Source organism: Oxyura jamaicensis, chromosome 17 (genome assembly GCF_011077185.1).
Source record: "Oxyura jamaicensis isolate SHBP4307 breed ruddy duck chromosome 17, BPBGC_Ojam_1.0, whole genome shotgun sequence".
Lineage (NCBI taxonomy): Eukaryota > Metazoa > Chordata > Aves > Anseriformes > Anatidae > Oxyura > Oxyura jamaicensis.
The window spans coordinates 5,767,802-5,778,725 of record NC_048909.1 but is presented as its reverse complement, the minus strand read 5'-3'; the positions used below and the strand labels follow the sequence as shown (position 1 = coordinate 5,778,725).

Below are 10,924 nucleotides of genomic sequence, written 5' to 3'. Positions count from 1 at the left end.
TTTTAAGACAACAAGCTTTGTGAGGTGAAAAATACCATAGAATGGTTTGGGTTGGAAGGGACCTTACAGATCATCCCGTTCCAACCCCCCTGCCGTGGGCAAAGACACCTCCCACTAGACCAGATTGCCCAAAGCCCCATCCAGCTTGACACTGAATGCTTCCAGGGATGGGGCAGCCACAGCTTCTCTGGGCAACCTGCTCCAGTGTCCCACCACCCTCTGAGGGAAGAATTTCTTCCTTAAGTCTAATATAAATCTACCCTCTTTTAGTTTAAAACCATTACCCCATGTCCTATCATTACAGGCCCTGGTACAAAGTCCCTCTCCATCTTTCTTTCAAGCCCCCTTTAAGTATTGAAGGGCCACAATAAGGTCCTCTGAGAACCTTCTGTTCTCCAGGCTGAACAACCACAACCAGCCTGTTTCTTCATAGCAGAAACATTGCTCTTTCAGTAAGGAGTGAAAGGTATTCTCTGAACATCAAAATATAATCCAGGAATTCCTGTGAACCGGAGTCTGAAGCTAGGTTGTACCTCGGTCTCCCTAAATGCAACAACAGGAGTTGTCGTGTCCTAGGCATAAGGCATGTACCATGACCTGAAAGCACTTTTTGGATGCAAAGAGGAGTTAATGAATTGCTGCTGTAGATACAACACTCAGGACAGAACAGGACAGTTGCCTTAGCTGCAGAATAGCAATATTCTACAGAGGAGGGGAGGGCAAAGTGGCTGATTTTTATCAAGGCTTTACATGAAAAGGAGAGTAGGATTTCTGGAAATGCTTGCCTGTTACAGAGAAGGCTCTCAGGCATTCCAGCTTTATTGGAGCAAAGGAATGAAACATGAGACTTCAATTCCACACACAGTTACAGAGCCAGCAACCAATCCTGCCTAGGAAGCTATAATAGGGTTCTACCTGTCTGGTGAAAGTGCAGCTGGAGAAAAGCTCACCACGTGTCAAGATACGGTAAAGGGACTCCTAATACTCTGTAGTTGTCCCGTTCACACTCTTATTCACGTTTTCACCATACATTTCCTTTAATATTCAAAAGCTTAGCAGGCAGAGCACGAATAGTAGTTCTCTGCAGAGACTGTACCAACAAAGGAACCCTCTACCTTCAGTGTAAGTAGTTTTCTTCCTGACTGGACAATACCTCATGGTTCAGTGGCCCAGGTCAATGATGCAGCAGTCCTCAGCATGCAGGGTGTCAGGTGTCTGCCATTTTCTCTGAAATAGATAAAAGAAGTTGGCGGGCAACTTTCCACAAGTGCTTCCATTTTACAAGATCTGTGGGAGGATTTGCTTATACAGATTGGCATCTATTTGTGTGATGCTTAACAGCGGCAGCACCAGACGTTCTCAGCTGGACCAAGCTGAGAAAGCTTAGCACTGATATTTGTGGCATTAGCAACAGTGCAGATAATTCATCTGACCTGTCTGCATCATGGCTTTTATCTCCCTGCACCTACCTACTAGCTCAAATGATAACTCCTCAGCACTGAATCCTACCCAGCTGGTCACCTTGGCTGGACTTCCATTGGAGTTGCTTTGGTCTCTGCAAAAGATGACTGGCAAGAAAAGTCTTGGAGCTATGACCTTGTTCCCCTTATCACTTGCAGAAGGCAATTAAATACCAGTAGGGCAGCAGAGGTAGGAGCACAGCTGGAATGCAGTGCTCTACAGAAAGGACATTTTCCTAAGACTGTTTAGGGAGGAACCTGCCACTGCTCAGGTGTTAGAGGGTGGCTTGTGCTGGAAAAAAAAAAAATTAAAAGTAAGGAAAAAAGCTGGTCTCCATGACAACCATGTGTATGAAGCACAGAGGGTAACGGTTGTCAGGGATGGATGGAAAGTAACACGGGGGCTAGAAGAGAAGACAGCACTTACAAAAAAGGAATTAGGAATGTTTCCTGCTTAACTGAAACATTTCTGCTTTAACTGATGGTTTTGGTTTCAAATAATTGTCACTGATTCTCTCTGTAATTCCTTTCTTGTTTAAAAAAAAAAAAAAAGTTTTTAAGCTAACCAAATATGTATTTCCTTGTTTTGCTTAAAGAACATAATCTCAGTTATAATGAGCAAGCTTCTGCTTTTACTCTGTCCGTTGACCTGCCTAATGTTGAGAGGCCTGGTTCTAATGTTTGTACATGGTGAAACCAAGCAAAAAATAATAATGCACAACTGTTGCTTCCTTACAATTCTGAATGAATTAACTTTTCTGTTGTATCCGTTGGGATACCTGCTGTGTATTAAACCTAGTGCTTAACAATGTCTTCTTCCTTTGGTCTATGAATGTGGTTTATTTAGGTACATTACTGGTCCATTTATTGTCATATATTTCATTAAAAATGAAAGGAACTGCCATGTGATGATTATGCAGTTCAGTGGCTTCTGCTTTCATCACTCCAAGGGGTACAATACTGTTTGTCAATAGAAAAGAGGCGTGGAGGAAGCGAGTATTGTTATGAAATGATGTGAGAGGGGAAAAAATCAGAACAATATTTGACTGCACAGATTGCCTCTGAACTTTGTAATGGATCTGTGGCTAGCATTCCACAGCCTGAGCGTTGTAAGTGGGCAGAAGCTGAGTACTTAGGGAAAGACTGTCTACTTCAAACAGACAACCTGCTTTAAGGTCAGCTGGACTTTCTTCTTAACTCCCTAGTTCTGCACGAGTTCAACTCCCAGTTAATTCAATGGTCACTGTAAAATCTCTAAAGGGTCAGATTCTCAGTGGCTGAAGCAGAAGGGATTATGTGAAACTGAACTGCCTGTAGGGAGCTGAAAACATACCACATTGTAAGAGAACAGAGAGATAATTTATGCTTCCAGCAGCATGAAATTCCTAGCTGGAATGCCATAAGAATCTAGATTCTCTGCTCAGAAATCTGCTAACAGAGTTTTTCTGAACTGAGCCTAACTTCAACCAGACAGACATTTGGGTTGAAATAAACTGATCTCTGTAAGACACGTTTCAAAACTGTGAGAGAAGATAAAAAGTGTAACATGCACCAAATTATAACGATCACAAAGAGAGAGAGACAGAGAATATATTCTTTAGAACAGATTCTTCTGGAATACCAGAATGTTTCTACTATGAAGTGGGTAGTATTGTTACTACTCAAATTGCCTTCGTTAAGCTTTAAAATTTACACCTCCCCAAAGAGCAGAAGGACATTACCCACCTTTTTTCCTGTTTGCAGAGACTGATGCTACTGTTCTGAGCTTCCTACTGGTCTGAAAGGCTTTCTTTGCAATTGAAGGAACAGAAGGATTTTTAGGATATTTAAAGCATTCAGGGCCATCTCCAAACTCTCAGGTTTGACAAGCACTGATCCAGTCAATGAGGTTTCTGAGGGATGATTTCTGTAGGTTTTGCATTTACCTAGAATAATTTTTAAAAAGCAAAAGGATTTGAATGACCATTGAAAAGGCAAATTTAGACCATTATTTTTATTAACATTTCAATGCAGCTGTCTTCAGTAAGTAATTTATGTGACCTGTGCAACCAGGTGCTTTCCTGGAATCAGCAGGTGGCCACCGACTCACTTAAAATAGGCTAAAATAATTCAAACCATGTCATTTATGGTCAAACAATAAAAAGCAATCAGCTACTTTTCAGGTGGTGGAGGATAAATTTGCAGAGAATGTGATTTTTCTTTCGAAGTTTTTACTGGGAAGGAAGTTAACAAAAGCAGCAAATTAACAGCTACATTAAAGCCATAGAAAGTTTAAAGAGAAACCACTAATTTCAGAACTTCTACAGGCTTGTGGTGAGATTCATCTCCCCTAAATAGACAGACATTCAAAGCGTAAATGTGTACATCTAAACTAGTCATCTTGGCTCTTTTATCGTTAGCAAGAGACAAAAGCACATCTAGGGTGCAATTCACCAACTTCTAGATGTCTGCTTTCGGATGAGGAGGGCCATTCTCGAGACATGCCTACGTCCCTCCACGGCTGTCAGGGGAGTCTAACAGCCTCAGTCAGATACGAATGTCTGCACTGCAGACATCTGAAGTTAGATCAAATCCCACCCCAACAACCTCCTACCCAAGTTATGCCAGACATTTTGTAAGCTCCATTTGCATTAATAGAGCTGTCTAAATGCGCTCAGCCACGCACAGCCTCTGCATTTCTCCCCAGGGCGTGGAAATCACCAGATAAAAATAAATTGGCGTGACCAGAGGTAATGCCGTGGTGCTGCATCTCACCCAGACAGCACCTCAAACCCTCACCTTCCAATGGTGCACCTCTGTGGGACCCCTTTTATTGCTATATACGTTTAGCAGTGTTTCCCTCGGGTCTAAATGCAATTTTCACCTGTAACACTGCCCTCAGGGGCCTCAGTGGCTAGGGAAATTCTGCCTGATGCCTGTACAGAGACTGGGGATCAGGAGGGAAATGAAGAAAGCGCCTTTCTCTTGGCAAAAGGCAGCGGGGCCGGCGGCGTGCAGGGAAGCAGGAAGACCCACGGGCTGCAGCGGCCTTCCCCCTACAAAGGCGAAGGGAGGAAAGAGACGAGGAGACCAGCGCGGAGGGAGCCGAGCTGCAGCCCCTCAGCGGGCCTTGGGGTCACCTCAGGGAGCGGCCCCGGGGCCGGGAGCTCCGCCGGGCCGAGCTCAGCCCAGGCTCCGCCTCGGGGCGCTGCCCGTAGCCGGGGCGGCGCTGCTCGCCCTTGCGGGCCTCCGGGCGCCATGGGGGCCGGCGGGGTGGGAGTGAGGGCGGCACACACGGCCCTGAGCGGGGGCTTGGCGCTGGGGCTCCTCCTGCACCCCACAGGTGAGGTGAAGCCGCCGCGCCCGGCCGTGAGGGGCCGCCCGCCGCGGGGCCGGGCTGGGGGCGGGCTTGTGCCTGAGGGGAGGCGGCAGCGAGCGGGGCTCGGGCAGTGCCAGCGCCCTGCCCTGAGGGGGGACCCCGGTTTGTTCCCGGTCCTTCGCGCTGCCCTCGTTTCTCCCCGTTCCTCCGGGGTCCCTCGGGGCCTGGGGAGGGCTGGCCCTGTGGGGAGATGGCACCGCTGAGGGCCTCGCAACGCCGCGGTGCTGGTGGGGTGCCGGTAACATCAGGGCTGCATAACGCGGTGCGTTATGAGGGGAGAAATCAGGGCAAGGGCACCCCCAAAGCTTGCCCGTTGAAACGGCTTTTACATTCGTGTGCCCTCCTTCCCCGTCCCGCTGCCGAGGTGTGTGGACCTTCGTTAAGGGCGGGGAGAAAATCCTAAACGTCTCACAAGGAGCCACTGCTCTCTTTTGGGGGGTACCTTTTAGATCTACGAGAGCAAGTGGAGCGTGGAGAGCTGCTGCTGCCAGTGATCTTCATCGTCCTGGTTTTGTGCTCTGTCCTGCTGTACTTTAAGGTGTCTCTCATGGATCCGGGCTTTGTTAAGTCTGAAGAGGAAGTGAAGGTATATTATTTCATGAATGTAAACAAGTGCTGGGGCTATAAAATCCATATGCTTTTTTTTTTCTTTTTTTTTCTTTTTTTTTTTTTTCCCTACTCCGTTGGCTACATAAAAACAATATGAAATGCTTTCTGTTGGAGATCAGGTGGCAGTCTCTGATTTGTGTCCTGTAGCAGGGCTCACATACTTTAAGTGCACCTTTTACCCCACACTTCCCCCCGTTCAGTGCATTGTGCCATTTTATTGTTGTCCTCTTTCCTCAAAGCACTGCACTCTGGGAAATAATTATATTTTATACTAATCATTACTAATTGGTGTGAGTACAAAAAGCCTGAATTGAAGGGCAACCTTAGAAGAAAGTTCTCTCTGCAGCTCTATTTATCAGATTATAGATTTGTTACCCTCTCAGAGGACAGATACACAAACAAGTTACAGTGGGGTAGATGGAAGTGCAAAGTTACAGTAACCAAAACATAGTCTACTCCAGCTATACTGCCTTGCTGGTTGTGTAGGACAAAAGGGGCAAGGAATTATCAGTTTTAATCTTCCATCATTAATGTAAATGTTGGCTGTGTTATGAATAAGTACCCTTCCTTATACTGAAACAACATCATCGTTGCGTTTGGAAGTAAGTCTAAGCTTGTTTATTTGTGTCCTGAAGTGTGTGGTGTTGGGATCTGTGTGGTATCTTGTCCGCAAGTACTTCTGCCTCAATGCAAACATTCTTTTGATGGTTACAGCAGCCTATTCTCTCTAGATGTACCCTAACTATCTGCAGTAGAATTTCATGCCACAGTATTTATATAGCAACTTCAGTACTTCACTAGGGATGATTTTGTTTCTCTTTCCTAATGACAGATAACCACCATGTAACTGCTAAGAGGATCCAGATAACTCCGTCATGCCAAGCAGGCTAGTAGCTGCTTTACTTCAGAGAACACACAACATCCTTCATCACTCCCTTTCTCATATTTTTCTTTCTTTTTGTAGGCAGACAAGAATGAAGAACAAAGCATAGTGATACCCCAAGTTTCAAGCAGTATTAAGATGAGGCGTTGTGGCTACTGCATGGTGAAGGTAGGCGTTCATTACACACTAGAAGAGAAGGGGATGACTGATTTGCAAGTTTGCATTTTTGTCAACATCTTTGTACAGCTGGTATTGCCTCTGTTTTTCTGCTCTGCCATTGCTGCTCACTTCTCAGTGGTTTGGAGGCAGGGTAGAGCTGATTAATTCTGTCACAGGGTCGTCCTCCTGCTGAAGAACTCACAGGAAAAAAAAAAAAAGTACAACTAAATTAAACTCAGATGCAGTCCTAAACTGAAAAGTGATCCAAATGAATTCCATAGCTAAAGATGTAACGATGACGACTGGCATGTATGCTAATTTTCCAAGGTTGAAGCAAGTCCCTCCAGGCTCATACAAATAAGTATATTTTGCCATATTTCACCAGGGGAAAATTGTGTTCTGTGTTCTTACTGTCATGTGAGTCAGACCTTACGGTATCTTGATGGAGAATCAGGCAGTCAAGCGTGACATACAAGAACTGCTGGTAGCTGAGAGTTTGTTTGGGGGCCTAAAAACAACAAAACATTAGCCTGAATTGTAAAAGATAGGATGAAGGAAAAGACAAAACAGATTAGCTTTTAAAACAGTCTGGCTAAAGCCTAGAAATGTCTGTTTTCACAGTGATCCGTATCAATTTAATAAAATCCAGCATTATCCCAGCTTCCCTAAATTCCTGAAGAATATCTACCAAGAGAAGTCAGCTTATTGCAAGAGGATAAGCCGGCAAAACATATACACGTCAAGGAGCAAAGCCTAGAAAGGACATTCATACTTCTTTCGTCAGCTTTGTCTTTTATCTTCTCTGTTCTGGTACTTGAGCTCTTCTACCAAGGAGGAGGTTTAACAGGAGTGGAGTATCGCTAGTGTTTTGTTTCTTTTCCTTGTTTGTTTTTGTTTTGCAGCAACCAATGCGAGCCAAGCACTGCCAGGTGTGCCAACACTGTGTACGGCGTTATGACCATCACTGCCCCTGGATTGAGAACTGTGTAGGAGAGAAGAATCACCCCCTCTTCATAGTTTACTTGAGCGTACAGCTTGTAGTTCTGCTGTGGGGAGGTCACACTGCTTGGTAAGGCCTGGAGGCAGCACTTTGACCTCTAAAGTTAACAGAAGCCATAATGCTCCTAGAGCCCCACTGAAGGGTTTGTGTAGAACAACACAGCAGTAGCTGGGTTGGCTTTCTATCTTCAGTCTTTTGCATTCTGGAGATCAGCTTTTCTGAGGAACAACACAGCTGATCAGTAGTTGAGAAGAATCTGATAATTTGGATTTCATTGGTCATCTTTGTTTTAAGCTTAAATTGAATAGAACTAACAGTACAAGAGCTAACTAATTTTGCTTCAGTTACCGTAATACAATCTTCATTTACAACTTGAAATATTGGAAACTCTAACTGGGTTTCAGCTGCGTACCTGTTCAGGAAAGGAGTTAACTGAAGATAATTGCAGTTCAGCTGTGAGGGGAACTGCCTCTTTTAAATTTCTTAGAATTTAAGTCGATGATGTTGCAGTCTGTTAAAAAGGTATAGTCTATTAAACTCTCTATAGTACCTGATGATCAGAAGTTCACTAGTTACAAATCAAACTTAAATATGACATCAAGTTTGCTTGGTTTATGTAACTAGATTTCCATCTTTAATCTTGAATTTATTTTTCTTTGAATTGAAAGGTCAGGCCTCTACTTTAAGCAGTCCTGGGACTGGCTGAAGCACAACATTTTCCTCCTCATGTCCTTCATCCTGATAGTCATATTCACCATAATTGTCCTGCTGCTGCTTATTTCACACCTCTACCTGATCTCATGCAACACCACCACCTGGGAATTCATGTCATACCATCGTATCTCCTACCTGCGACACTCTGAGTTGGAGAATCCATTTGACCAAGGGGTAGTCCTCAATCTCTGGAGATTCTTCTGTTCATGCCATCTCACTGCATGGGAGAAAATCTATTTTCACAGGAACTATGAGCCCGTCTAGTCACAGTAGTACCTTTTTAGTAGAATGCCAAGACAGCTGCAGGTTGCTGGATAAAACTTTGCTAATGCAATCTCTCCTGTTTCCTTGCATGGACCTTTAGTACGTCATCAGCTATGCAACCTGTTCCACAACCTGTTCATCCATAGACACAAGTTACATTTCAAGAGGGATGGTCAGGGTTATTTTTTATATACAATTAACACCCTTATAGGAGAGAGACTGGTTCTGGGAAGGCCAGAACCTTTCTATTCCGGGGGTGAATACTGGGCTGAGCAATAATATCTCTCCAAATTTACTTCCTTTTGTTAACTGCACCCGCATCTCCCTAGAAAAGATGCAAGAGGAGTGTGAGCAGCCATGTACCTTCCATTAACTTTCCTCTCCATTTGCTGCTAAGGAACAACAGCCGTTACAAACAGACCAGCCAGAATCAATATCATTCCTGTGGCCTTTCTTCAGCATAGTTTTCACTGTGAGAACTGCAGTGCCTTTTGTCAATAGCGTTGGGCACATAATAGAAATATTTGAGTAAATATTTGGACAGTCAAAAGCAAATTTCATTTTGACTACATGCCTAAACTTCATGCTCTTTCACAAAGATTGGAGGTTTCATAGTATTCATGTGCACAAGAAACAGCTGTAAGATACCAAATTCAGCTTATGAAGTAATTAGTCTATCCTTTGCAATGCCCTGACCAGCATCCTAAGAGTTTTTCTCTCTCTCTATGTTGATATTGACATTTCACAGGGTATTTTGAATGAATTCATCAAAGAATGATGTGTCTTTTGACAGAAAAGCAATACTTGCCTACTGAATTATTTCTGCAGATAACCTCATGCTCTAGGCCATCACTGTAGCTAATGGGGAAAGAGCCAGTAACAGAGGGCTATAATACTTGCCTAGCTCAAATTGGTAATGCTACTACCTCGCCATACTATTTAAATATTAATGAAATACAAAGTTTCAGGGGAAAGGAACATTCAAATAAAAGGTTCTAGGTCCTATTTGTTTCTATGGGATTAGTGGGTGCTGATAGCATCTCAGGACAGCAGCAAGCTTACTTGGTTTCCATTGTAATGGTTCCTACTTCAAGTTGCTGTGAAGGACTAAAGGGAAAATTAGGATGTGCAATTTTAGTCTTAAAAGCAGAAACGTCTGTGGTGTGAGTTTTAGTCCTGGCTCTTTTCTGTTTTAAGAACAACAACACCCACACCCAGCAACTTAGGTAATATTATTTTGTGCCTTAATTGCTTTGACACAGAAATTAAAGCCGGCTCAAGAACACATCTAGCATGCTGGTAGGATGCACTTAGGGTCTAAAGTTGATGAGTACTCATGAAAGGACAGTGTAGTGACTAATATAGCACAATAGTCCAAAAGCAGATTGAAACAGCAGAAGAGTCTCTTATTTTTTGACCAAATTCAGTGTCTGTAAACTTCAGTCTGGTTTGTTCAGGGAAGAAACTCCTATCAGAGGGGTATCAGAATGTTAAGAATTATTTTCATAATTATGAGTTACACACAGAAAGGATTCTGCAATTTGTTGGGTCAGCGTGGTGCCTGCCAAAAGACAGCTCGTCTGCTAGTAAGCAGTTACTGTTTCTTCAGATAGCAGTCGAATAAAAAATCGTCATCAGGTATTACAGCTCAAAACACAGAGTGTTGCTCTGTTTGGTAATTCTTTTTTAAATGCAGTGGGATGCAGTGGGTAATTTAAAATGCAGTAATTTAAAATGCAGCTTTTTAAATGCAGTGGGTAATTTAAAGTCTTTTTACTATAAAAGTATTAAAAGATTAAATACATCCTGTTTGTTTCTTTTTGCCTCTCTTTCTGAGCCTCATGTTCTAGATTTCACCTGAACTAACAACCCACTGTGCCACTTAGCACTTTACAGAAGCCCTGACCTTAAACAAAAATCACAAAACACACCACGGGAGCCAAAAGCAAGCCAACCATTACTATTCAAACAAGGGAGAGGAAGATGTATATTCTGCTTTAAATGGCCCATTACGCTGTAAGGCAAAGCAGGAGGTTGAAAGTATGTTTGTACACTGGAACTTTAAGAAGCAGTTATACTCGGCTCTGAAAATAGGAAATTGAGGTTCAGTGTGAAGTATTTGTTTAGCACAAACACACGCTCTTACTAAAGATCTTAAGCCTCTCTGAATTCTGAAGCACTTAGACCAGCCTTAATTTAGTAAGCGCAACTCATTAGCTGCACCCCAGCCTTATCCCCAGAAATAGCACAATTGTATTAGTTCAACTTCTGTCTATCTCTGTTAGACAAACTGCAAGAATAATAGCTATGTTTCCCCATTTGTCTTCAGTGGGATGCTGCACTTCTACATACGCTTCCCTTTTTTGCCCAACAAGCTAACATTATGAATTTGAGAGAAGAAAATATATCAAACCAAATGTAATTACAAAATATGTTGCTAGGCAAATGAAATCAGCTTAACTTCCTGATTCTCCAAT

At 43.2% G+C, this 10,924-nt stretch overlaps 1 protein-coding gene across 1 annotated transcript; it reads left to right on the top strand.

Annotated features, from left to right (window-relative positions):
• Positions 1-3,347: 3,347 nt before the first annotated feature.
• Positions 3,348-9,654, top strand: ZDHHC12 (zinc finger DHHC-type palmitoyltransferase 12). The gene is made up of 5 exons (XM_035341654.1): positions 3,348-4,782; positions 5,268-5,404; positions 6,392-6,478; positions 7,372-7,538; positions 8,138-9,654. The coding sequence occupies exons 1-5, from the start codon at positions 4,311-4,313 to the stop codon at positions 8,445-8,447; spliced, it is 1,173 nt and encodes a 390-aa protein (XP_035197545.1). The 5' UTR covers positions 3,348-4,310; the 3' UTR covers positions 8,448-9,654.
• Positions 9,655-10,924: the final 1,270 nt, after the last annotated feature.

Excerpts from the sequence above, each read along its gene's own strand:
- ZDHHC12 (XM_035341654.1), top strand. The coding sequence starts at position 4,311 with ATGCAATTTTCACCTGTAACACTGCCCTCAGGGGCCTCAGTGGCTAGG. Across the intron at positions 4,783-5,267 it reads GCTCCTCCTGCACCCCACAG|ATCTACGAGAGCAAGTGGAG; the intron begins GTGAGGTGAAGC and ends GGTACCTTTTAG. Across the intron at positions 7,539-8,137 it reads TGGGGAGGTCACACTGCTTG|GTCAGGCCTCTACTTTAAGC; the intron begins GTAAGGCCTGGA and ends TTGAATTGAAAG.